We start from the raw sequence: 27,303 nt of genomic DNA, 5'->3' as shown, positions 1-27,303 counted from the left end.
GAGAAGAACAGTGTATGCAGCCTTGAGCTCCTTAGAGGAAAGGTGGGATAGAAATGTCATAATAAATAACAATAAATAGATGATAATAAGCATGACATTCAAATAGGGCATCCGGATCAACCACTGGGTTCACCTAATGCTGCTAGCCAGCTTGGAGCAACAAATCTTGCATATTCTTCACACTGGTAACATTGCCTTAGTTCGGACTTCCGGGTTAGCGCCATCGACTAATGGCATTCCCTCCGAGCTCCGGAGGGAATCGGCTCCGCAGGATCGGGTCTTGTCCGCGGCGGTGACGCGGGGACCCTTAAAAATCACAGGTGCGGATGCCTGTGAGCGTGGTGACTCGGCGGGCACCATTTGCGCCCCCCCAAGCTGCGAAGGAGCCTTTTTAAAGGCTTCAGAACGGGGACGGGGTGCAGCGCGGTGCTGTGAGTAGACTGCTCCTTCTGCGGAGTGAAGCCGCAAGCCATTGTTGGAGAGCACTGACTTTTTCCTTGGAACAATTGGACTTTAAAGAAACAACCCGTGAGTAGTACGGAAATTGGAATTTAAAGAAAATTTTGTTGAATTAGGAACGAGCGGGGAAGGGTTAAAAAGGAAGTCCGCCCCCCCCCCTTTGTAAATAATCTAAAGCAAAGGACCTGTCATCTAAGGTCGAGAGAATTCTTTTTTTTTTTTTCTTAAAAGAAGACTTTAACTTTCACGGTTTGACATTATAAGAAACTTTACTGGAGGATAAAAGATTAACTATGAAATAAGTAATAAGGATTTGCTGAGTTAATAATGAACTGGAATACAAAAGGGGGAGGTGAGAGGAGGTCCGGAAAATAAGTTAATGGAAATAAGCAATGAAAGATACATTTGTTGTTGTTTTTTTTGTATTTGTGTTATCTTTTGTGCATTCTTGGTTTTTTTTGCTTGGTTTTTTTTGTATTAATGTGGAAAAATCTAATACATATTTATATAAAAAACAACAACATTGCCTTAGTTCATCTGAGACCTTGCAGACCAGGCATAGGCAAACTCGGCCCTCCAGATGTTTTGAGACTACAATTCCCATCATCCCTGGCCACTGGTCCTGTTAGCTAGGGGTGATGGGAGTTGTAGTCCCAAAACATCTGGAGGGCCAAGTTTGCCTATGCCTGTTGCAGACCATTCTGCTTGCCAGATTCCAAAATCTAGACACACAGAGAGATTTCTGCCCTAAAGAAATACATTGGGCCGTAACCCATGAGGCACAGTTCTTGATGAAAATTTGCTTTCATTCTGCTCCATAGATACTGTGGGGAATTTTCCTTGAGATACCATTGGCTACGCCCACAAGATACATTAAAAAAACCCACCTTATATCATCTCAGCATTCATGGAGAATCCTGGGAACTGAACTTTGTTAAAGGTGCTGGAAATTTTAGCTCTGTGAGGTCAGCGCTCTATAGTTTGTTAAGTCAGAAAGTGGCATAAGAGTGCTTTAAATGCATTGTGTGGATGTGGAAAGGGATATATTAAGTTGCTGATTATTGGTCTAATACCTTGGTTCTCGAACTTAATCTGTTTGACTCCCGAAACGTTAGAAAACCAAGGCACAGCTTCTGATTAGCGCAGGCACCCTGGAAACAATAGCCGACAGCTGCATCGGATGTTCGGCTTCCAGAAAATGTTTGAAAACTGGATCACTTACTTCCAGGTTTTTGGCATTTGGGAGCCGATTTGTTTGTCAACTGAGCCATTCGAGAACCAAGGTTCCACTGTACAATTTATTATAAGTGACAAGTGTGTTGGTTTGTTGGAATATTTCTCGATAATATAATTGTTCCTTTTCCTTCTGCATAATTACGATTGTTACCATCTATTTATGGAAGTGTTTTGTCTAAAATTCTTAGGTTTTGACGATAAGCAGTACAAAGGACACTTTAATAATCCAGTTCTAACTATCTTTACTCAAAACAGCTAGATCTCTGAAATCTGTACAAGTTCTAAAGGAGCTTTCGACAATGCCTTGCCCTCCAGAAGGCTTGGACTCCAGCTCCCATCACCCTCACTCAATTGGGCCAGTGGCTGAGGATGAAGGGAGTTGTAGTCCAACAACATCTGCAGTGTACCAGCTTGGAGAAGGTTGAGCTGAAGTTTGGCAACTGACTCATCAGAAATTATTCCAAACTCACAAGTGCCAGGATAATTGTGCACAATCAAAAATTATTTGCTGACTGAAAGCAGCAGCATCTGTATTCTGGCACAGTTCTCAAAGCAAAGCATTATTATTTTATTTTATTTTATTTTATTTTATTTTATTGCATGCAAAGAACTTGAAGGTCCAACCCCCACCTCACCCCCGATTTTCCTACACTGCCAGAAATTTTGGTTGTTTGGCTGCTCCTCCCCACCCCCATCCCAATAGTTCTTCTATTTCATTAAGGTGAAAGCAGTGTTTGCAGAGAAAGTGATGTCCTGGGACAAAAGAATAATTTGGCAGCTACCTGGTGCTCTCACTTATTGACACAGGACTGCTATGTGCACTGAGAAGATCCTCTTGAACACAAATAGTAAAAAAAGTGTTTGGAAGAGAGAAGACCCATTGTGAAACAAGAAGCTAATATTTACAATGCAAAGAATAACCCAGCGTTCATAGCCTTTCCTAGTAAGGGTTTTTGTTTTTGTTTTCTGGAGCTGCTATTCATGCACACTTTGAAAATGATCAAATGAAGCCAAGAACTGGGTCCTATTCCTGCAGCAGAACCGTATACCTAAATCCTCAGAAGTAAGCCTCATTTAGTTAGATGGGATTTACTCTCAGGTAACTGGGTGTAGGATTGCAGCATTACAGTTTACTTCTGTTGAAGTGGCTACTTCTGGACTGCCATGAAAGAAGAACAAAGAGTTTTGTGGCACTATAAAGGCTAACAATTTATTATGGCAAACACTTTTGTGATCTAAAATTCCTTTTGTTAGATACATCAGTGTTGGGGTTTAGTTTGGCCTAGCAGGTCTAATTTTGGCTGTGAGGCAATTGTCTCCAGAGCTGTCCCTTCATATATGAGACCACACAGATAAAGTCATGGGTTCAAAGGAACAATCAGGATACTTAACGTGTGGTCTCCAATTGGGAACTCCCAAGTGCAGCCAATCTTTGCCAAGAGCAGGAAGTCACCATGACATTAAGCCATCTTTCAGCAGGGATCCTGAGCTCAAGCAAAGGAAAAACGGATCATCTGACATCAAGCACTCCTTACTGCTGTTGCAATTATTGTTCATGGAAAATTCCATACCCTCTGAAAGAACAGTTTTTGTTGTAACCTTGCTATTTATAATGGTTCTCCAAGTGTAGCTGCCTGTGGTTAACTTCAGTCAACATGCTCTTGAAATGCCATATTTTCTTCATTTCAGCATTTAGCTTGCGGTGAAGGTTCTATCACATTTATTTATGTTTTCTTCCTCTTTTCCCTCAAGCTGTGGAACACATGCCACCCACCAGAGCTGGTGCGTCCAACTCTGGAGAAGACATTGAAGACCTTGCAGCTTGACTACGTTGATCTCTACATTATTGAGCTGCCCATGGCTTTTAAGGTAAAGAGAAAAGTTGTGTCAGAGCTCCTCCTAGTGTATTAGTGTGTTCCAGTCTGAACTAGGAAGAATACCTGGAGTAAACTTCACATTTACAGGTAGAGAGGCCACTGACTCACCACCCAAAATACATCTCTCTCTCTCTCTCTCTCGCGCACACACACACACACACACGGAGGCAGATTTGCATATAGGGTAAGTTGCACACACTAATTTATAAAAACATAAATTTGCCATGAATTTTTTAATTGGCCAAGCAAAGCGAGACCTTTGGTTTAATGATTTGCTCGTTCAACATTCTGTCTGTAGTGTTGGCAAGCAAGGACTGGAGAACATACAGCTTCTGTGTAGAATATGCATTCCTTGCAAACATATAAGCAGGGTATGAGGGGAGGCAAACAGGAATTCCTTTAGGCAGATGATTCTTTGATGTTTGTACCCTCAGATCTTGACAACTCCGTGGATTTTTTTTCAGTCCTTTTCCTCTCCTCCTGCTAATCCCACAACGCTCCAACAGTCATTTCTAAGGGCCGAGCTGCACATTACTAAATTCACTCTTTTTAAAAAGCAGGCTTCATGCTGACACTTTTCTTTTCATGGAAAATCCCAGTTCAATGCCATACACCCAGTGCAGATCAGTGTGTGTGTGTGTGTGTTGGTTTCCTGCTGAAAAACAACTCTCTGGCTGCTATGTAGTAAACAGCACCTATGGGGACACATAGCCAGGTGTATGTGTGTAGGTGGGATAACAGAGAAACCAGCATGCTTGTACATGGGTTCAGAGTAATGTGTGAATGAGCATAGAGGGAAAGGCATGCAGGCATCGGCTGCTGGCCAGAAAAAGGATGTTGCTGTTATTATTGTTATTTTGTGTGTGCACTGTTTTAATGTATTGTATTGTAAATTGCTTTGGATATAATTTTGATCAAAAGGCAGAGTGTAACTTGTTAAAATAAATCAGACGTCAAGCCCCTTCTTGGGAATCAAGGAAGCAAACTTGCAAAAGGCGGTTTGTTTTGTAATGTGAGATCTCTGAAGACCACTGGAATTTCAGAATGAAATTTGGTACATGTGTTCAAGCAATGCAGATACATTTCAGCTTCAGATAACAAAGTTCAACCTCCATGTCCATTTTCTGTTAACCTAAGTACACATTTCTTCTTATATGTGCTTTCTTTCCAATTTAATCACTTACCACCTGCTTCTACACATACCTTTCTGTCTTTCCAAGAAGTCCCAAGGTAACCACTGTCTCTCCCCTGGAAAGTAAAAAACAGAATACTTATGTATTGTGGATTTCTCTTCCACAAACATATTTGTGTGTGTGTTTTTCCCCTCAGCCTGGAGAGCGCATCTACCCAAAGGATGAAAATGGGAAATGGATGTACCATGAGACAGACTTATGTGCCACTTGGGAGGTGAGTAGATCTGAAGCTGCTGTGGGACCATCATCTTTGCATCTCCTAAGGCCAAGTGTGGGCAGACTTCACGCCCCTTCCTGCGTCAGAGATCCTGGCCAGCTTACCTGGTTACCTTTATCTTCATTTTTCTGGCCTGAGGCTGCTGAACAATGTCAAGTAGGTCTGGATTTTGACACTGCTCTACTTCCTCACAGTGCTCCCAAGCTAGCTTTGCTTTGGAGAATTGTGGCTCCATGTAGACTACCCCAGATAAGGCCTTATTTTCCCCCTCTCATCTGACCTTCCCTTCAACACTCTATCTCACTGTTCTGCCTATTAGTTTTTTCCTTCTTCCTTTCCCCCTTTCCCCTTTCTGCTGCGGAGAAAAATCACTTCCTTGTCTTTCCTTATTTAAGTTCTTGATTGAAGGCTATTTCTTCAGCAAAGCCTGCTCCCTCCAGAAGCTTCTTGGCCTTCTCCTGTCCTCCTCTACATCCTGGCTCTTTCCACACTTAGTTGCTACTGAGTCCCCTCCCTCCTTCCCTCTCTCCTTGAGGAATTGTTATAAATCTTCTACTCGGCTGCCTTCCCACTGTTTTGCCTGCTTTATCCCGACAGGCTTTGGAAGCATGTAAAGACGCAGGGCTAATGAAGTCCATTGGGGTGTCCAACTTCAACCGTAGGCAGCTGGAGATGATCCTCAACAAACCGGGACTCAAGCACAAGCCTGTCAGCAACCAGGTAATGGAGATATGCAAAGTGATGGAGTGACATGAGCAAGCATCTTGTTGCTTTCACATCATCTGACATGCACTGTATGCTTTTGGTACTTGGGTGACGTATCAGAGTACCCAAGCATCTTGTATGGACCATTCTTACGATCTTGCAGCTGCGCCATGATGGCTGTGCTCTGCTTCCACAGTCAGAGGCAGTAATGCTCCTGAATACCAGCCACTGCAAACCACAGGAGGAGAGTGCGCTCTTATGCTCAGGTCCTGCTTGCGGGTTTCCCACAGGCATCTGGTTGGGCATTGTGAGAACAGGAGGCTGGACCAGATGGGCCAGGCTCTTTGTATGGACTTATGCTGAGGGAACTACCCAGTGGTGAGCATATTCCTGGCTTCAGATGGCTGAGTGTATGAGTGGTTAAGTAGTTTCAGACATGGGACATAATGATCTTAAACCTGCCCCACTTCAGATCATAAAGATGCAAGGCCAGTATCTGATTGTTGTGGGGCCCTTTGGGCAACAAGAGTAGCATTGGGCTCACCTTCAGCACTTCTCCTTCCTCCTATAATCATATCCCTCCCCACCAAAAAATCTAAAATACCCTAAAATCTTACCCAAGATTCTTCCCCCTCTCTCACAAATGCACTCATGTCTCTTCTTCCATTCCCTTCCACTCATCTTTCTCTACCTAAATATGTTGCATGTCTTTTCCAATTCTACAATTATATGACTCTATGAGAGCCCACCTAGTACAGTCATACCTCGGGTTGAAGTCACTTCAGGTTAAGCCTTTTCGGGTTGCGCTCCATGGCAACCCGGAAGTAACGGAGCACGGAGCACAGGCGCAGACGCTCAAAATGACATCACGCGCATGTGCAGAAGCAGCAAATCACGACCCGTGCATGCGGGTTGCATTCACTTCAGGATGCAAATGGGGGTCTGGAACAGATCCCGTTCGCATCCAGAGGTACCACTGTATAGAATCTTGTTCTCACAATCAGATCCCTATGGGAAGCTCACAAATAGGATCTGAATGTGGCAGCCTTCAGCCCACCTTTGATTCCCACTTGTGGCATGGTAGATCTTCATTCATTCAGACACCCTTACTTATTTTTCTCTCCCCACCCCCACTCATTTCACACCAAATCCATATCACACAAATCATGCACCTCCAGTCCTCTCTGTCCCCCTTCCCCACAAACCAGGTATTCTCCAACTTGTCCCTATATTCATCAATGAAAATATTTGATATGCCATTACAATAATAAGGATAACATGATCACTGATCTTGTGAATTGCCATCAGCTCTTTCAAAAAGATCGGAGGAAGGAAAGAGGCTAGAAGGATGATGATAATTTTTAAATCTCAGTTCATTTCCACGGACTCATAAACTGCAGTGAGGCAATCCTATATGACACTTAGCCTAACCTGTCTGTTTCGAGCACAAGAACACAATATCGTTATGTGGGAGAAAGAAGCGAGAAGAGCAACTACTTGGTAACTGCATGAAGGGAGAAGATATGGGGGAAATAAGAGCTAAAAGACCTGAATTGGCTGGCACAAGAGTGAAGACTGCAGGCAGCAACAGGCTATGTGTCAATCAGCCGGTCTCTAGGACAGGGGTGGCTAACCTGAGGGCTGCACTCAAGGTTGGTCAATCGATCAAGTGCCACATGTCAACAGTGGTCATAGCCAATCATGGATGGACTTCCCCAACTACACGTTTACTACTGTGTATACAAACTCACCCAGCCAACGTACCGAGAAAAACTGTGACCAGGTGACCTGCTCAGTTTGCCTCTGAGGTGCTCCCTATGGATGGGCAACTTCCAGGCCCATCGTGTTCTCCCATCTTAGTGGTCTTTTTCTTTAAACTGGACTTGAATTGGAGAGCCCTCTAAGCAGAAGACACCTTAAAATGGAGGACTGTAAATCATTGCAGCCCACTCCTTTGTACATTTGGCTCTGTTTCTTGTTGAATAAGAACTGTACATGAGACATTCTGGAGCTACAAAAGCTGTGTCATCAAAAAAAGCAGATTGTGGGTCCGATTATAAAAGAATAATCTAGGAGACAATGGATTTCTGAGCACTCTGCACTTTTTTGACAAAACCCACTGAGAGAATGAGAGAGAGGGCTGGAACACAGTTTTCTTGGCAACTGGATGAGGTCAGTGTGTTCCACCAACATAAGCTTGAATAAGCTAGCCTTATTGAAGCCTTTTCTCATCCCCACTTCCAGAGGCTCCAGTTTGAGCAAAGGAGGATTTGCATGGGCTAGAAGGCATGCTTTACTGGGACCAGCCTTGCAATAAACTTCACAAACAATAAATCAGTCCTGGGATAAATTGGGACTGCTCCATGGAATAGATACTTTTAAATCTATGAAACATTGGCCCATGTAGATGGTTCCCAGGGTCAACAAAAGTTTGCAGAACCCTGAGAGAAGCCAGTTTTCTCCTTCCTTTCTTAGAATTTTATCCCCAAACCTTTCACAGCTTTATAATGGGACTGTATTTGTGGCAAACATATAGAGCAGGGATTGGGGACCTCTGACCCTACAGATGTTGTGGGACTACAACTTCCATCATCCCTGATGGGTGGTCATGCTTGTTGGCCATTATGACCATTGATCGGGGATGATGGGAGTTGTAGCCCCACAACACCTGGAGGGCCAGAGGTTCCCCGTCCTTGCTATAGCAGGATGGCTTCATGGTGTATGACGTATGGTGTATGAAGAGTTTAGTAATCCAAGCAGGTTGAAATGGTTGTGTGAAAATGAGGGGAGAAGGACCTAAGTGTTTCTCCTCCAGCAGTTTTTCCACTGAAAATCATTCCCCAGGGGGAAATTACAGGCAATTACATGTTGACTTTGTGAACAAGGTTTCTTGTTGGGCCATTTTGTCATTAACCCAGCCTTCTGCATTCTGTCTCTGCAGATTGAATGCCACCCGTATTTCACCCAGCCCAAACTTTTAGAATTTTGCAAGCAACATGACATTGTCCTTGTCGGATACAGCCCTCTAGGAACATCAAGAGATGAAAGCTGGTGAGTGAGATGTTGTGTTTAGGAATATTAGAGCAGGGGTGGGGGACTTGTAGACCTCCAGATGTGGTTGGACTCCAACTCCCATCAGACCCAGCCACCATGATCGGTGGTCAGGGATGATGGGAATTGTTGCTGGAGACAACTTCACCCTCTTTCCTCTGCTGCAGGGTCACATTGTTCTCTTGCTGCTCCATCTGTTGCTAAATTGGTTTGAAATCTGTTAGCATGGTCCTCACCTGGTCCAAAGATCACCGGTATGCTACTCTCACACTGCCTGCATAGGCAAGGCACCCAGTTTAAAAATCAGCTGTATTGCACCCATATTGCTTGCGAATGCCTTCAGCAGGGTGGTTTTCAAAACCGGATAACAACTTGATTTGGTCTTGCTTCAGTCCCTTCACACCCTCATAAGTTCTTCTTCTGCTACCAGACTGCCATGTAAGGCAAATCTAGGCTGATTTCCTTTCCCTTTCTACAACAAGGGTGAATGTGTCTTCCCCTCCACTGCTGGAGGACCCTGTGTTAAAGGCCATTGGAGAAAAATACAACAAGACGGCGGCCCAAGTGGCGCTCCGCTTCAATATCCAGCGAGGGGTGGTGGTCATCCCTAAGAGCTTCACTGCAGAGCGCATTAGAGAGAACTTCCAGGTAAGCTTTCAAAAAAGCCTGCTCTGTGTGGCAAAGCACCTGCTGTTCTTTCTCCCCACCTCACTAGAAGGTAGCAAAGCCCACTAGCCTTGCAACCTCCAAAAGGGTCTTTGACAGCAAGGCAGAGATAGCACTCCATGTCTGCAGTCTTCAACCTGTTCAATTCACACACACACCCCAATTTTTAAAAAAAACAGCTTCCACCGTTATAAAAACAAAACCAATACCGTATTTTTCGCTCCATAAGACACACTTTGCCCCTTCTAAAAAGTAAGGGGAAATGTGTGTGCGTCTTATGGAGTGAATGCAGGCAGGAGGCTCTGCTCAGCGCTCCCTTTAAAGAGCCGCGTGGAGCATGTGTGCGGCTCTTGGGGGCTTTTCCCTGAGGAGGGAGAAGGGTAGCCCATCAGTCCCTTCTCCCTCCTCAGGGAAATGTCCCCAAGAGCCGCAAACACGCTCCACACAGCTCTTTAAAGGGAGCACTGAGCAGAGCCTGGGATGCATACAGGCTCTGCTCAGTGCTCCCTTTAAAAAATCCCCCCCCCCTTGCATTCCCCCTCTAAAAACTAAGTGTGTCTTATGGTCAGGTGCGTCTTATGGAGTGAAAAATACGGTGCATTAATTGTCAGCTTCCGTCGTCTTCAACTTTTTCAAACCAGGGACCCATCATGTGCTTGGGACCCACTTTCAAATTTTTTTTTTAACCTTATATTTACGTGATGATAGTATTGCCGTTGACATTTAATCTTGGCCCAGGATGCAACCCAGCAGTGAATTTTAGCCCACTTCTTGAAGACCAGCGAACACTGGAGGGACCACAGATGGCTTTTCTCCTTTGGGTGATTCTCCCTCTGGTCCTGGGGAACTCCATAATGCCTTCTTCCACATGCTGTGGCCATTGGTGGAGTCGTACCTGCCTTTATTCCAAAATAATAAGGATCTGAGGATCTGAATCTACAGCAAGCCCACCACTCTGGCGTAGGGAACAGAGTGGTTGGCTTGCTATAGATTCAGATCTTTTCTTGGGATTGAAGCTCACTGGCTGAAATCGGGTCAATCAAAAACTCACAGTCTAACCTACCCTGCAGAGTAGTTGTGAACTGAGATGATCCCCAGGCAAGTCATCAAATATCAAGTGCCCATGCATGAATTTGTCCTCCATTCTGGTTATTTAAGCAATTTACCTTATACTGAATCAGACCATTGGGCTCACCTGAATCAGTATTGTCTGCATTGACTGGAAGCGCCTCTCCAGGATTTAAGGCATTCCCAGCCATACCTGGAGATGCTGGGGATTGAACCTGGAACCTTCTGCATGCAAAGCAGATCCTCTGCCACTGAGCTATGGCCCTTATGGCTACTCTCATTCCACCACATACTATCATGGGCTGCTCATTTGATCCTTTTGCAGGGGCTGCGAGAATGAGGGTGTGCCTGCTGTCCAGCATCCATCGCCTTTTAGGCCAGAGGCGAGGCTAAGGGCACAGCTCTCAATTTAAAGCCCCGGGACTGAGCACCCTTTGTTTTGCTCCACAAAAACACACTCTCTAAAGCTCAATCAGAGCAAACGTCAATCTACAGAGAACCCAAATTGACAGGCATGGAGCGCTAAAGTCCGGAACGAGCAGGACAAAAGGTCAGTGTGGACAAGCCCACACTTAAGACACAGGCTTAGTCATCAGTTGCATAAATGTAGGATAATGGGTTGTTTCTCTCTCTCTCTCTCTCTTTTGCCAAGATCTTTGATTTTTCCCTTACTGACAAAGAAATGAAAGAGATTGAAGCGCTGAACAAAAATATCCGCTACGTGGAGATGTTGATGTAAGTATAAATCTAGATATGCAGCATGTAGAAGCATGAGTGGTACTGATGTGATAACCACAGCTTAACTGTGGGCTGGGGCCTTTCCTGATGTTTTCAGTGCAGGACCCAAAAATCCACTCTATGGAAGGAGGGAGGACCTTTTTGGCTTTGGATAAGATTTTCGCTTTGATAGGCTGCTTCTCACACGTGCATGACTTCCACTCTCTTTCTCTCAGTCCCTGCAAAGGCGGTTTTATGATACCGCACTACAGGAGGCGCCAAAATATTCTGTAGAATGAAGGATTTTGCATTGCATAAGGCGCCACTGAAAGTTGACGGTCCCTGGCTCTAGAAACATCAACCAATTGCTTTGGATTCTTACAGAAATGTGCTCCCTTTAACCCAGGGATGGGAAACCTGCTACCTTCCAGGTGTCTTGGACTCCAATTGTCATCAGCCCTATTCAACTTGGGGGATGATGGGAGTTGTAGTCCAACAACATCTGGTAGGTCTTAGGTTCCCCAACCTGCCATAAACCATTCACCCGACAGTGCTGGTAGCTCAGCTCCTTTACGCTCTTAGGTCCTTTATGCTCTTTATGTGCTTCTTTGCCTTAAGTAAGCTGGGGACCACAGCTATGCTCCAGTTTGCTGGCAGGTTCCTAACATGGCCATTCTGCTGATCCTGAAACTTGAGAACATCCTCCATGTGTTCTGGGAAATGTGGAAAGTTGGTCACTTGCAATGCAGCTTTAGGAGCCCATGGTATTATATTACATTTGGCTAGCTCTTGCCCAAGGACTTGCACGACTGAAGTCTGCAGCGAAACAGCCTTGGCAAAACAAATGCACCAGTAGAGGCCAGCTTTAACATCATCACTCCCAAGACTCCTGGAAGCCAGACAGGACATTAATGTCCCCTTACATAACCAAACCGAACTCATCCAGGTTTGAGTCCCAGCAGTTTAATTAGAGGGTGCAGCCAGGTTTGAATGGGCTGCCTGCCAGTTCATAGTGGAGGAGGGAGAAAGAGGCAACAGAAATGAGAGCCAGATAAGTTTATCCTTTGCCGGCTCAAGGAGTTGGGATACATGCAGGGTTTGGCTACACTTTGCACCACATATAGTCAGGGAATCATTAGTGAAAATCAGATGTTTAATCTTAATAACCCAAGCTGACCCATGTTTTCTCCAAAAGCCAAACACTTGTGCTTAAAAAGCCTTCTCAGATTCAAAGATTGTGTCTTGATAAGTAAAATCATATTTTTAGATATGAATACTTACTCTAATGGATCCTTCATATTGTAGGAGGCCTGTTTGTACCAAGTTTTAAAGCATACATATTAAGCACAAATCACCTTTTCTGTTCAAAATGGTGTATTAGTTCTGTGTGGGGACTTATTTCTAGAGGCAACAAATTGCCATACTCTAGGGATTTGAAAATGTTTCCACCTGCCTTCCAGTTAAAAGAAAACATTCCGGGCTGCTTGCAATTAGGGTTGCCACCTTTGGTCAGCCAAAATAAGGGACAAGTCCCATACTTTCCCTTAAAATAAGGAACCACCCCTTATTATATAGGACAGGTGGCAGCCCTACTTGCAATACTTGAAGAAATAACCCTTGAAATACAGTGGTACCTCAGGTTACAGACTCTGCTAACCCAGAAATAGTACCTCAGGTTAAGAACTTTGCTTCAGGATGAGAACAGAAATCGTGCGGCAGCGGGAGGCCCCATTAGCTCAGGTTAAGAACGGACCTCCGGAACAAATTAAGTTCTTAACCCGAGGTACCACTGTACATAAAATATGATCACTTCAGATGTTTTGGACGACAGCTCCCATAATACTCTACCACAGACCACAGCTGTGACTGATGGGAGTTGCCACTCAAAAAATCTGAAAAGGTCATCGATTACCCCTTCAGTAGATCATACCAATAGCAAGCCTGAGGTCAAGGTGGAGGGATGTTGCTGTTGTGGTTATTTATGGTGTTAGCTGCCACTATTAACTGTGACTTCAATTTGTTTCAGGTGGCAGGACCATCCAGAGTATCCTTTTCACGATGAATACTGAAAATGGTGCATCCACTACCGTGTGCTTGGTTTTAGTGATCTTTGTTCCTTGTTATCTTTTAGCTTTGAATTTAGCACAGCATCACTGTAATCTTTCTGCATTTAACAGCATCATTGTAATCTTTCTGCAAGTCCCTCGATTTCTCCTATGCTAACCCTCCACAATTTGTCCAAAACAAATGTGGATAACCAGGCCCACTCAGTAGAGTAGTTTCAAGTCAGTGTTCAACTCCCACTATTATTGTGATGGAGGAGAGCCAAGGTGTTGTGGTTTTTGTTTCGTATAAGACGGAGGATCTCTCTTTGACCTGCTGTCTCAAATTTTTGTCTTGTGTAACAAACATTAAAGAACATTTTCGATTAAATCTCTGATGAACTTGAAGAGTTGGATGCAAGGTTAGGAAACATAGTATGATGGTGGCAATCATTCAAAGCAAAACTGGATGTGAAATTTGGAGTAGCTTACTTATATAAAAAAGTAATCTTCTAGATCAGAATGTTCCTTCATTTGGCACTTGTGCTCATCTTATGTGAATATAAAAGGACTTATGGACCAAAGCCACCTTTGGCTACACTTTAGAGCAGGGCTGGGGGACCAATGGGCCTCCAGTCACTTCTGAACTTCAACTCTCATCATTCTTGACCACTGGTCCTGCTAGCTAGGGATGATGGGAGTTGTAGTCAAAAAACAGCTGGAGACCCAAGTTTGGGAAACTCTGGGTTATGCAGTCCGGAGCTGATGGGAATTGTCCCAATGACATTTAAAGGGCCACAATTTTCCCACTCCTGCTTTAGAGTGAAGGCAATGGTCAATTATCCAAGCGGTCAGGGGTGGTGCCAGATGGGTGTGGTCAGCATGGGGCCCTCAAAAACCTTTCAGCTCCAGTAACCTTTAAGCAATGCCAACAATCCAGCTAAGAATATGGGTTGTTCACTTGTAACATGTAACGTTTTTAATATGCAGAAGTAAAATAAATCACAGTAGCCTTTTAAATAAGAAATTGTTAAAGTTTTAGATATATAAAAAAGGATTTCAAGTCCATGTTTAGAAGAGGAGGAGGAGGAAGATTGCTGCCCTTTACATGACCACACAATGGGACACTGGCTGATACTCAAATATGTATGCTGGGTAAATCTGATACTTCTCAAAGATGACAAAAATAGAAGGATCAAGAACGTTGTCCACACAGCTATCATAAAAGTTGTTCGATTGGTTAGATCTCGATGGAGGGCGGAGGTAAGCAGGATTTCCTTGAACGTAATCTCCAACCAGAACTTTAGCTACAAACATGCTCCTGATGTGGGTATCCGACTGGCAATATGCATGTGAATAACTAGCGTCTCTGGCAAAATAACTTCCTGAAAGAAGAGATGTCTGTAAGAACCAAGCAAGCCAGTGCAAGTTTGCTGCTGCACAAATAATCATCTTGAACATTTTAGACCACTCCCTTCCTTTTCGATCTTCTATTGAAAGTGCCACTGCTCACGTAGCCAAAATAGCATCATCCACACCCAACAGGGAGTATCAACAGGATCATGGAAACTCTTGGTGTGGGGGGAACCCTCCAAAATAGCCCATTGAGGCTGTGCTGGGTGCAGGGTGTGTGTTTTGCTCACTGTGAAATTCTCTTGCCTTTGTGCTCACATAGCTGCATTGTCTGCCTACCTCCAATACCAGCCCATTTGGTGATTTGCACAGGGCAACCACAAAGGTGTGGAGGGTAGACTTCTGAAGAGGAGGGGCAGGGAAGCAAGTGGATATAGGAGATCATTCAATCACAGATATTCAGCTGGCAAAAGAAGAATCACCAAGGTCCCCTAAGCCTTCCACGTTGCTGCGGACTTTCAACAAACACACTTTTTTGTACTTGATTGGTGTTGGATTGCTGAGGACTTAATATCAGACTATAGACAGGTGATGGTACAGTATGGTCCTTGCAATTTGTGTGTGTGTTCCTCTCAGGTTCATTGCACACTAGATGGAGAAAACATGCACATACATGCACAGCTACGCACATTTCCTGCCCGCTCTGAATTGGTACCTTTTCCATAGAGAGTGCCATGGGTCCCACAGATTCTCCAGTCAAAGTTCTGCCCACAGATGTCATGCAAATAGCGTTTGTTGGTGCCATGGAACAATAACCTTTCGTCTACCTTGTCCCCCCCATTCATCTTCTTCATCTGCTCTTTCTGCCTAGAAACAGAAGCATCTGCTTTATAAAAAAATAAACACACACCCCGAGTCAAACTCAATGCACGCAAGAATTAAAACTCCTTTCCTCGATCCAGCCCTCAGGCAATGCAATGAAAGGATCAGCAAGTCTGTTTACACATTTGCCAGCATAATTTTATACACTTTTTTTTCTAGCAGAGTAGTCAAATAATTACTTTCCCAAGATCTACTAGCTTACTATATGTATATGTATACTCTACATTAAAATCCAAATTCTACACCAAGCAAACCTTTATATCTGGAGGCGGTTGGAGGATGGACGGCGGCTAACAGATTGAGTCCTGACAAGACAGAAGTACTGTTTCTGGGGGACAGGGGGCGGGTGGGTGTGGAGGACTCTCTGGTCCTGAATGGGTAACTGTGCCCCTGAAGGACCAGGTGTGCAGCCTGGAAGTCATTTTGGACTCTCTCCCGCTTGGACTACTGCAATGCGCTCTACGCTGGGCTACCTTTGAAAGTGACCCAGAAACTACAACTAATCCTGAATGCGGCAGCTAGACTGGTGACTGGGAGTGGCCGCCAAGACCACATAACACCAGTCCTGAAAGACCTACATTGGTTCCCAGTACATTTCTGGGCATAATTCAAAGTGTTGGTGCTGACCTTTAAAGCCCTAAATACCTGAAGGAGCGTCTCCACCCCCATCGTTCAGCCCAGCCCAGACACTGAGGTCCAGCACCGAGGGCCTTCTGGCAGTTCCCTCACTATGAGAAATGAAGTTACTGGGACCCAGGCAGAGGGCCTTCTTCAGTAGTGGCACCCACCCTATGGAATGCCCTCCCATCAGATGTCAAAGAAATAAACAACTATCAGACTTTTAAAAGACATCTGAAGGCAGCCCTGTTTAGGAAAGTTTTAAATTTTATTCTGTTTTTAGTGTTCTGTTGGAAGCCGCCTAGAGTGGCTGGGGAAATCCAGACATATGGGTGGGCTAATAATAATAATTTATTATGGGCACCTCCACTAGACAAGGGAATCATCAGACTGCTGTGGACTGAAGGCTTTGCCAAGACTGCACAGTCTCACCTTTGGAGTACAACTTACACTGCTCATTCTATCTCCTATAGCCGAACTGGGTGGTGGTAGAGATTATGGTCACTAGGGAGCCCCCCGGCCAATTTCTGTTGGACCAATTAGTGCAAACTCCCCCAACCTAGTGCCCTCCAAACATTTTGGATTACAGCTTCCATCAGCCCCAGTCAACACGGCCAATGGTCAGGGAAGATGGGAGCTGTAGACTCAAACATCTGGAGGTTGAGGAAGGCTGCTGTTTGCTGGGATTACTGGAAAGCATGGTGGTCAGATTCTGTAAGAGATTACTTCAAAGGCAACCTACATGTGATACTAGTCACATATTTAAATAAATCCTCCAGAACAATTGTCTGGGAGTTCTCCAACACCTGAGATCACCACCGCCAACCCGTGTAGGGATGCTACTAGGCAGCAGGTTGGGTGGCCACCGTGTCCCAAACACTAATCCCAACGCTGGCATGGATGGGTATCCTGGTGAGTGAGATGGAATCCCTTTGGATAATGGTACCCCATAATCCTCCAGTCTGTGCTGATGCTGTGTTGAATGCCCTGGTGGATGCAGTAGGGGCAAGTCAACATCTGTTTGACTGAAACATGACAAAGAAATATCAATGTGCTTCCCTCAAAATATAATCCATGGCCAGTTACATATTTGTGACATCAGGCCGCAAGATTTGAATTCCCACCAAATGATAGAGGAATAGCAGTCAAGTAAGGAGTCATAGCCAATTATAGTAGTATCCCCCCCTTCACCACAAAAAGAGACAAAGGAAACCATTTCTAGACTCTCATACCATGAGTTCCCATCCCTTGGAGGAGAAGGAAATCAAATACAAACCACTGGAAGACTTGCCAAAGAGACGGGTTCTGAATCCTTTGGAGTCGGTGGATAACATAACCCTCCATGGTCTTCTGAAAGAGTTCCTTAATTTCATTGTATTCTTCAGCAGAATCAGAGATCTCCACCAGCTAGGCACAAATCATAGTGAAATGAACCATTCCACATTTGTTTTCAGACTATACATTTATTTTCTCACATTTGTACATCACTCTTCTGAAACAACACAAACCCTGTTTTGTGTTTAACATTGCTTCGCACCGGTTGAAATTGTTCATTTTCATGTTTCATGTTTTTCTTTAAAAAAACCCATGGTACTTGAGTCTCTATTCTGTCTGCCACCTGGCAATGCATTCACTTGAGCAGGTACTTAACTCAGCTCCTCTCAGCTCCAACACTGCCACCCATTTATTACTCTCCTTGTGCTAGTGGGCTGCTCTCCTTTTCATTCAGAGGAAACAGCTGAGAAGCACCATAGCTCAGTGGCAGAACATCAGCTTGCATGCCAGAGCCTCTAGGTTCAATTCCTGGAATCTCCAGGTAGGGCAGGGGATGTCCCCCATCTGAAAACCCGGAGAGCCACTGCTAGCTCTCCAGAACCAAGCTAGATGGATCAATATAGGCCTTTGGTCAGCTGTGTAGCAGTAAGGGGGAAATTGAATACCTTATAGCCTACGTTAGGCAATGCTGATTGGTCCCAGCTTGAAGGAAACAGGGGGGTGGGAAGAGAAGACTCAAAACGACTGCTGCAGACAAGAGACAAAACAATCATCTAATAGCCAGGAGAAGAGGAAGTAGCAATTGGTTCCATTGTTGAACTACTAGGCAATTCATTCCATTGTTGGAGGATCAAGACTTCCCCCCTAATATTCAACAGATATATCCCCAGCCTTGCTCAGCAGCTAACTCAAGTTTCAATACAATTAAGCACCTTTTGGATTATGTTTGATCTCTTAACTAGATGTAGGATTAAGAAATAAAAGGCACAGGGGCATTGCTCTATCACTTGCAGGGACGCATAATTTCTGAAATGTGCAGTTTGCCATGTCAAGCTGCAGCAACTGCAGCCCTTCTATTAGAAGCTACTGGAGGCCTTGCCCTGGTTTTCTTTTTGGCAACCTACCTTGCAAACCATACCCCACCCCCCATCATCTAAAAATTGGAACACAAGAGAAGCAAGCTCACCTTGCTCATCTGCTGCTTGCAGCCATGGTTCAGCCAAAGGGATTCTATGCCTATTTTGCACATATCCTTTGCATGCATTGATTTAGGTTCGGTGTTTATCTGAAACATTTCTATCTCACCTCTAGGAGACATTTGAGGCAATCTACGCCCAATCCAAGTCACATAGTTAAATATCAAACAAATATATCTTGCCCCCCTCAAATATACACAAACAGTTTAGTAGACATTGGCCAAGCTAGGCTGAGAATGAAAACATATCCAATACCCCATCTCATTGTCACGTCCTCCTCCAAAGAGCACAAGCTTGGGCCACCTGCAGACTCTTCTCCGGGTTCGGTAGTACAGGTTTCTCTGGACCATCTCTTGAGGGAAACGGTAGTGGTCAATGTTAAAAATCTCATGTCCACCAGCAGCTTAGAATTAATTTAATTACAGAGAACTACTGAACAATACAGGGTCCTGCTTTCCCCCTAAGATATGATCACAATACAGCTCCTCTCACTTTGTTCGTGCACCTTCAGAAAAACCAGGACTACTCCAAAGGACCGGTTGAGTGACCATTCATCCCCATTTGTTTGCACAAAACCTCTGAAAAGGTCTTTACTGAGCATTTGTTCCCACCCCACCCATTTTTTGCAGGGTATTTATACAACAATGAACACTAACCCTGATTTGCTTGCATCATCTTTTATACATCTTCCTGTTAATCATTTGTTCACCCCACTTTTCAGTGCCTGTTCCCATCATTTTCCTAACTATAGAAAGTCCAGGTTAGTTGGTTGGTTGGTTGGTTGGTTGGTTGAAGTGGATCTGTTGTGCTATTTTGGCAGTGCATTTAATCCACTTTAATAGTACAAACCTAAGTTTCCAGTATGCATTTGAATCTCTCCTACAGAATAATGACTGCCTAGAAGCACATCCAACCAAATGCAAATCCCTATGTGCAGAACAGCAATAGAGTCCTCTGTGGGCTTCACCAGGTTTGCATCGAGCCAATGCATTACAGCAAGCCCACATTCAAAAATCTGGTTGTCCTTGCCCTCACTCGACAAAGGGTGTGTAGAGGAAGACATTGTAATGAAACAGCTTGTTCTCGAGCTTTAGAAATCGTTACTATGAACAATGGGACCGAGTCATTTGTTACATTAAAGGTAAAGGTAAAGGTACCCCTGCCCGTACGGGCCAGTCTTGACAGACTCTGGGGTTGTGCGCCCATCTCACTTAAGAGGCCAGGGGCCAGCGCTGTCCGGAGACACTTCCGGGTCACGTGGCCAGCGTGACATCGCTGCTCTGGCGAGCCAGAGCCGCACACGGAAACGCCGTTTACCTTCCCGCTGGTAAGCGGTCCCTATTTACCTACTTGCACCCGGAGGTGCTTTCGAACTGCTAGGTTGGCAGGCGCTGGGACCGAGCAGCGGGAGCGCACCCCGCCGCAGGGATTCAAACCGCCGACTTTTCGATCGGCAAGCCCTAGGCGCTGAGGCTTTAACCTACAGCGCCACCTGCGTCCCGTTTTGTTACATTAGCACATGTTAAATTTCTCAGAAACTAGCACCATTTTTGTATGGCAAAAGGTATCTACATGGAACATCTTCAGTGTGGTAAAAAGAAAGGGAGTCAAGAGTTATGTCAGAGGAATCTCTCCTGCTAAAGGCTGCTGTTCTGAATCATCCTGCACAATTTAAAACATTATTTATTTGGTTGTGGGCAGTTCCTCTGTTTAAGAGTTGGCCTTTCTATTTGTTGCAGTCGCCTCCTCCCTTTACTCTGTCCTTTGTGCGCCTGGCAGAGATTGGGCCTCAGAGCACCAGCAAGACCTTGCTAGATACTGAAAGCAAAAACACTGCGTTTCAGCTTTGCAAGTACAAGGTATACGCAGGAGAACCTCATAATTTCCTCTTCTCTTGAAACAAGTTGCTGCCTCATAACTAGCAAAGCTTTTGTGTTGGGATGGGTAGAACGCGGAAATACCAAAAACAGCAACAAGTTTTTGTGAATGTAGAGATTGGAAGGGCATTATGCCACCCCCTAGCTTAATGAAGATGATACACTACCTTGGAAATTTACTTCGTACAGCTGAGTACCAGCATGGAAGAAGACAACACCTTTCTGGTCCGCCTGGTAAGCAGCCTCCAATTCTTCTGATGATATTGTGGCAGCACAGTGCTCCAAATGCTACAGAGAGGTGTTGGAAAGGGAGATAGCAGAGTATCCATTGGCTCTGAGCTTTTTGATTTTCAAGAGTCTTCAGCAAACTTTGAAATTGGCCTTCCCCAATCAGATGCCCTCCAAATTGTTTTGGACTACAACTCCCATAATTCCTGTGACTTGTCTTTGTCAGCCCCTAGGCCAGTCTTCCCCTCCAGGTGTTGTTGGACTCCCCCAGAGGAGAAGGCCGTGAAAGTGGTAGCAGGACTATTGCTGGCTGGGAGGTGGGTAGCTGTGCTATTACGAAGGGTAGTAAAAGACACCACTCAGTGAGAGTCATTAAGATTTGGCTCAGCAGGAGAAGAAGGGTACCTCACCTTTTTCCCATACTCAATCCACCTGTCAGCTTCATCCAACCAATACCAGATGAATTCTATTCTGACAATGGAGTCTAAAAGCATGACAATGGATTCTTAAGAGTGTTCAGGGATGGGTCTGTTGTTTCATCTGACACTAGTCCTCTTTGGAAGACCTGCCCCACTTCAACAATCATGGGAAAGAGAAGGACCAGCTGGGGAACAATGATTCCAAGCTTTAACCTGAAACATAAGGTTAAGACATTCATTAGCATCACGTCAAGGAAGAAGAAGAAGAAGAGTTTGGATTTGATATCCCGCCTTTCACTCCCTTTAAGGAGTCTCAAAGCGGCTAACATTCTCCTTTCCCTTCCTCCCCCACAACAAACACTCTGTGAGGTGAGTGGGGCTGAGAGACTTCAGAGAAGTGTGACTAGCCCAAGGTCACCCAGCAGCTGCAAGTGGAGGAGTGGAGACGCGAACCCGGTTCCCCAGGATTACGAGACTACCGCTCTTAACCACTACACCGCATTGGAGATTAGCCAATGCCTTTATACCTTATACCTTATGCCAACTCATTCTAGGCCATTGTTGTCAGTCCAAATCCATCTGCCCTAGGCAGTACGGCCCAAGGTCAGGCATGGTGGGAGTTGTCAGCCAAAAACATCTGGATGTCTATAGCTTGCTTGCCCCTGCCCTATTCTGACCGGCAGCAGCTATCCAGGGTCTCCAGCAGAAGTTACCCATCCATCCCCTGCTCCCTTTTTAATTGAATGTACCAAGTACATGCAAAGCATGTACTCATCACATGCATAAGGACATCCCACTGAACGATGGTCCCTCCCCAGAAGGATTTTTTTTAGAGCATCAGGAGGCAATAAAGCACTTTAGGAGAGGAGAGGTGCCACAGATAAGGAGAACTAGCCCTAGTAGATCCAGGTAGAATGACTGTGAGCACAGAGGGTTTGCTACACTCAAACTGAACTGACCAGAGTCATGAGACATCAACCAGAAACTAGGGTGGCCATGTGTCCTACTTTAAGGATGGCTGCCCTCTTTTTTAAGAGTTGTCAAAGGACAGTTCTCCATTGGAAGGCATCATCTTTTGGGAGGGCTAGCCAGTCCGGATCCAGGCTAAAGCACCTCAAGGAGAGAGAAAAGGCACCTTCACATTGCCCAGCAACCCTGAGCCCTTGGGTAGCAGGCACATCCAGGTTACAGTCTTTCCCGCAATGTCAAATTATAGCCATTTCTAAATTTACAACTATACATATAAATTAGCATACGCAAATGTTACATGTTATGCTCTCTTTTTCAGCAAGGGCCACCCCATTGGAAGACCCATCTAGCCATATATTGGTTTGTAAATTAAGCCTAATGGTTGTTTAAAGTTTGCTTTCTGGTGTGTTAAAGGTAAAGGTAAAGGTACCCCTGCCCGTACGGGCCAGTCTTGACAGACTCTGGGGTTGTGCGCCCATCTCACTTAAGAGGCCAGGGGCCAGCGCTGGCGGAGACACTTCCGGGTCACGTGGCCAGCGTGACATCGCTGCTCTGGCCAGAGCCAGAGCCAGAGCCGCACACGGAAACGCCGTTTACCTTCCCGCTGGTAAGCGGTCCCTATTTATCTACTTGCACCCGGAGGTGCTTTCGAACTGCTAGGTTGGCAGGCGCTGGGACCGAGCAGCGGGAGCGCACCCCGCCGCAGGGATTCGAACCGCCGACCTTTCGATCGGCAAGTCCTAGGCGCTGAGGCTTTAACCCACAGCGCCACCTGCGTCCCTTCTGGTGTGTTACATTCCCCTTAAAGTAACCAGAGTTATAACAAGCGCAAACTGCTCCAGGAAAATGTGCCTGTCTTATCCAGTAACGCCAGAGGTTAAAGGCCTTTTATTTTTGTTGCAAATGCTTTCAGACTTTGCTTCTTCCTCAAGCAGCTTTCGGTTTCCACCTGGTCTTTGCTTACAGCAGCGTCACTCAAATGTTTTGAAGTGGGACTGATTTGTAAACTTCCAAAACACCTCAGGGCCCACTTGCAAAACTAACACCATATTTTGAGTTCTGCTTTTCCCCCATTGCAAGAGAAAATTCAAGACTACCAAATCAGCAGTTAACACTGCAGGAGTCTGCATACCTCCCCCATTTTTTAATGTCTATCTTGCTCTCTCTATTCCCAATGTCCAGGCTGCGAGTGTCCCCCTGCTATCTCTGTGCTCACAAGCTTACTCAGCAGTAACCTTAGGAGTAAAAGAGCATTTTTCTAAGCCAGATATACTTTTACTGCACCAAACTTCTTAGAGGTATACACATCACATTGCAAGAAAGGAGATTCTAAGTGAACATCAGGAAGAACTTTTGGACAATAAGAGTTGTTTGACAGTGGACCGGTCTCCCTCAGGAGGTTGTGGACTCTCCTTCCTTGGAGGGTTTTAAGCAGAGGTTGGGTGGCCATCTGTCATGGATGCTTTAGCTGAAATTCTTGCAGTGTCCCTTCCAACTCTCCAAGTCTATGAGTCTATACCCAGACGTAAACAAATGATTCTTTAAAACATGTTCTTTTTTAGACACGGATGGGTAACCTGTGGCCCAACAGTACGTTTCCGAGCACAATCTAGAGTGTTGGTGCTGACCTTTAAAGCCCTAAACGGCCTCGGCCCAGGATACCTGAAGAAACGTCTCCATCCCCATCATTCAGCCCGGACACTGAGGTCCAGCACCGAGGGCCTTCTGGCAGTTCCCTCACTGCAAGAAGCCAAGTTACAGGGAACCAGGCACAGGGCCTTCTCAGTGGTGGCACCTGCCCTGTGGAATGCCCTCCCACCAGATGTCAAAGAGAACAACAACTACCAGACTTTTAGAAGACATCTGAAGGCAGGCCTCTTTAGGGAAGCTTTTAATGTTTAACAGACCACTGTATTTTAATACTTTGTTGGAAGCTGTCCAGAGTGGCAATATATTATTATTATTATTATTATTATTATTATTATTATTATTAATTGTTGGAGCACAGCTTCCACCATCCCCGACCTTTGTGTACACAAGTTGGTGCCGATAGGCTCAGCAGTCCCTCAACTTCTGGAGGGCTAGAGACTCCCCATTGCTGCTTTGAGAGCCCTTCAGAAAAAGAGGCAGCCCTCCTCTGTCCACTTACCTTTTTCACTCTTTGCCAGTTCTGTGGCGCATCTCACAGGAAAGCCAGCAGGGGGGGAAAGACTTGTTATCCTTGCCCCTCTTGTGTGAAAACAATCCTGTTACAATCGAGTCATATTTATAGTCCAAAGCCAATTCAACAGGAGACCAAGTCAGGTAGGATTCAAGGCAGAGAAATATTTTTTAAAAAGAGCAATAATAAAAAAAAGCTACAAAGGAGAACAACAGAAATCTCAATCAGGAAAAACTTCAAGCCTTGACTTCCCATGGATCACCTTCCAACTCAACTGCCCTCTAATCAGCCCAGCCTTGCAAGCCCCGCCCTCCAGCCTCTTGGCTTTCCTGGCTAGATAATTAACTAGATCACCTGTCTCTGAGTCAAAGGCTCGGTTAACTCTTTCCAATGCCTTTCTGCCATTGAGAAATGTGGCAAAGGCAAACAGGGCTGTCAGCTAGGGTGGCCAGTTTTGAAGGGCTAGCCTAGACTGGATGGCGGCTAATGGATGGATGGCGGCTAATGGATTGAAGTTGAATCCTGACAAGACAGAAGTACTGTTTTGGGGGGACAGGGGGCGGGCTGGTGTGGAGGACTCCCTGGTCCTGAATAGGGTAACTGTGCCCCTGAAGGACCAGGTGCGCAGCCTAGGAGTCATTTTTGGACTCACAGCTGTCCATGGAGGCGCAGGTCAATTCTGTATCCAGGGCAGCTGTCTACCAACTCCACCTGGTACGCAGGCTGAGACCCTACCTGCCCGCGGACTGTCTCGCCAGAGTGGTGCATGCCCTAGTTATCTCCCGCTTGGACTACTGCAATGCACTCTACGTGGGGCTACCTTTGAAGGTGACTCGGAAACTACAACTAATCCAGAACGCGGCAGCTAGACTGGTGACTGGGAGTGGCCGCCGAGACCACATAACACCGGTCTTGAAAGACCTACATTGGCTCCCAGTACGTTTCCGAGCACAATTCAAAGTGCTGGTGTTGACCTTTAAAGCCCTAAACGGCCTCGGCCCAGTATACCTGAAGGAGCGTCTCCACCCCCATTGTTCTGCCCGGACGCTGAGGTCCAGCACCAAGGACCTTCTGGCGGTTCCCTCATTGCGAGAAGCAAAGCTACAGGGAACCAGGCAGAGGGCCTTCTCGGTAGTGGCGCCCGCCCTGTGGAACGCCCTCCCATCAGATGTCAAAGCGATAAATAACTACCTGACATTCAGAAGACATCTTAAGGGAAGTTTTTAATCTGTGATATTTTACTATATTTTTGGTTTCTATGGAAGCCGCCCAGAGTGGCTGGGGAAACCCAGCCAGATGGGCGGGGTACAAATAATAAATTATTATTATTATTATTATTAGACTTAAACTGGGTTAACAGGCATCCCCTCTCCCAGGGAATTATAGTTCCCAATGGGAAGGTCCGTGGTGTAGTGGTCTGGGGTTGCAGTGGGTCGAGCACCTTTTACTATTTCTACAGCTGGTGTCCTCTCTCCAGCATCCTAAAAGCAAAGGTAAAGGACCCCTGACAGTTAAGTCCAGTCATGGACGACTCTGGGCTTGCGGTGCTCATCTCGCTTTACTGGCTGAGAGAGCCTGTGTCTGTCCACAGACAGTTTTTCCGGGTCATGTGGCCAGCATGACTAAGCCGCTTCTGGTGAAACCAGAGCAGCGCACGGAAATGCCGTTTACCTTCCCGCCAGAGTGGTACCTATTTATCTACTTGCACTTTGAAGTGCTTTCAAACTGCCAGGTTGGCAGGAGCTGGGACCGAGCAATGAGAGCTCACCCCATCACGGGGATTCAAACTGCCGACCTTCCAATCGGCAAGCCCAAGAGGCTCAGTGGTTTAGACCACAGCGCCACCAGCATCCCTCTCCAGCATCCTAGATCTGCCCAATTAGCATGAAACGGGAGCTGTTTAGCTTCTGTATCATCCAAAGCTAAAGCCAAGGGAAACTGCTTTGCACAACTGTGCAAAATAGGCAAAACTGACTATAAAAATGTGTATTGCAGGATAAATTGACATTGATGGATTTTTATGAGGGCTTAAAAATAAAATAAAAATTTGCAAACCAAAGTGGAAATATGAGAATTTAGGATTTGGAAAGTGATAAATTAAAGCCGTCATACAGGGCTGGGCAATATATCAATATATTGTCCTAAACTGGTTTGAAATCCACATCATGATATCGGTTTCATAATTTTTGACCTGGCAATATATCACGAATCATGATGATGGTGATGATGTATGTGTGCTATGCAAAAATCAGAATGTGGGGGAAAATCACGATGCAGGAAAAACCAGGAAGCTAGTCAATGCCTCTGCATAGCTCCATTCTTCTTTCAGACATTGTGATGTATCAGTATATTGTGATGTTTACCTGGTGATACATCACAATGTTGAAAGCTAGATATTGCCCGGCCCTACTGACAAGATTCACCCATCCCTAAGTCCCACACATGTCTACTTATAAGAAAGCCCCACTAAGTTCAGTGTGTACAGTGGTACCTTGGGTTACATACGCTTCAGGTTACATACACTTCAGGTTACAGACTCCATTAACCCAGAAATAGTACCTCGGGTTAAGAACTTTGCTTCAGGATGAGAAAAGAAATCGTGCTCCGGTGGTGCGGCAGCAGTGGGAGGCCACATTAGCTAAAGTGGTGCTTCAGGTTAAGAACAGTTTCAGGTTAAGAATGGACCTCCAGAATGAATTAAGTACTTAACCTGAGGTACCACTGTATATACTTACAGACATAGTCACATGTTGCCCCCTGAAATGGAAAGTTGCTTCCCATGCCAGGGACAGCCCCAAATATTTTGCTGCCTGAGGCAGAGCAGCAGAGCATCTCAATCTGACTCAACTAACACTCAGTTTCCCCCAATTTTGTTCGGAACTTGAGACTCAGCTGAATCCAGAGTTATGTTTAGGGAAGTTTTTAATGTTTAATGTGGTATTGTGTTTTTAATATTCGATTGGGAGCTGCCCAGAGTGGCTGGGGAAACCCAGCTAGATGGGTGGGTTATAAATAATAAAGGTAAAGGTACCCTGACCATTAGGTCCAGTCGTGGACGATTCTGGGGTTGTGGCGCTCATCTTGCTCTATAGGC

General features: G+C 45.3%; 2 protein-coding genes across 4 annotated transcripts in view; one reads left to right on the top strand and one right to left on the bottom strand.

Moving 5' to 3' along the window:
- Positions 1-13,329, top strand: part of AKR1D1 (aldo-keto reductase family 1 member D1) — a 35,592-nt gene extending 22,263 nt beyond the window's left edge. The window contains exons 3-9 of the mRNA XM_079992983.1: positions 3,448-3,564; positions 4,902-4,979; positions 5,580-5,702; positions 8,629-8,738; positions 9,221-9,386; positions 11,125-11,207; positions 13,216-13,329. Coding sequence (XP_079849109.1) covers positions 3,448-3,564; positions 4,902-4,979; positions 5,580-5,702; positions 8,629-8,738; positions 9,221-9,386; positions 11,125-11,207; positions 13,216-13,258 — 720 coding nt within the window. The 3' untranslated portion in view covers positions 13,259-13,329. The remainder of the gene's footprint in view (positions 1-3,447; positions 3,565-4,901; positions 4,980-5,579; positions 5,703-8,628; positions 8,739-9,220; positions 9,387-11,124; positions 11,208-13,215) is intronic.
- Positions 13,330-14,192: 863 nt separating this feature from the next.
- On the bottom strand, positions 14,193-24,478 carry LOC307225177 (protein mono-ADP-ribosyltransferase PARP12-like). 3 transcript variants are annotated; one of them, XM_079993022.1, is made up of 8 exons: positions 24,198-24,478; positions 21,071-21,292; positions 20,600-20,720; positions 18,811-18,907; positions 18,025-18,106; positions 17,361-17,491; positions 15,300-15,451; positions 14,193-14,616 (listed from the first exon to the last, which is right to left on the bottom strand). In XM_079993022.1, the coding sequence occupies exons 2-8, from the start codon at positions 21,152-21,154 to the stop codon at positions 14,336-14,338; spliced, it is 948 nt and encodes a 315-aa protein (XP_079849148.1). In that variant the 5' UTR covers positions 21,155-21,292; positions 24,198-24,478; the 3' UTR covers positions 14,193-14,335. The 3 variants fall into 3 exon arrangements, with proteins under 3 accessions (XP_079849148.1, XP_079849150.1, XP_079849149.1); XM_079993024.1 differs by having other exon boundaries at positions 15,300-15,447; positions 17,372-17,491; XM_079993023.1 differs by having other exon boundaries at positions 18,025-18,103.
- Positions 24,479-27,303: the final 2,825 nt, after the last annotated feature.

Source organism: Podarcis cretensis (assembly GCF_951804945.1).
Source record: "Podarcis cretensis genome assembly, chromosome: 10".
NCBI lineage: Eukaryota > Metazoa > Chordata > Lepidosauria > Squamata > Lacertidae > Podarcis > Podarcis cretensis.
The sequence above is the reverse complement of the archived record's forward strand: the minus strand, read 5'-3'. Positions and strand labels throughout refer to the sequence as shown.

Excerpts from the sequence above, each read along its gene's own strand:
- LOC307225177 (XM_079993022.1), bottom strand. The coding sequence starts at position 21,154 with ATGCTTTTAGACTCCATTGTCAGAATAGAATTCATCTGGTATTGGTTG. Across the intron at positions 20,721-21,070 it reads GGATTGAGTATGGGAAAAAG|CATTTGGAGCACTGTGCTGC; the intron begins GTGAGGTACCCT and ends ACCTCTCTGTAG. Across the intron at positions 17,492-18,024 it reads TGCCTAACGTAGGCTATAAG|CTGGTGGAGATCTCTGATTC; the intron begins GTATTCAATTTC and ends ATTTGTGCCTAG.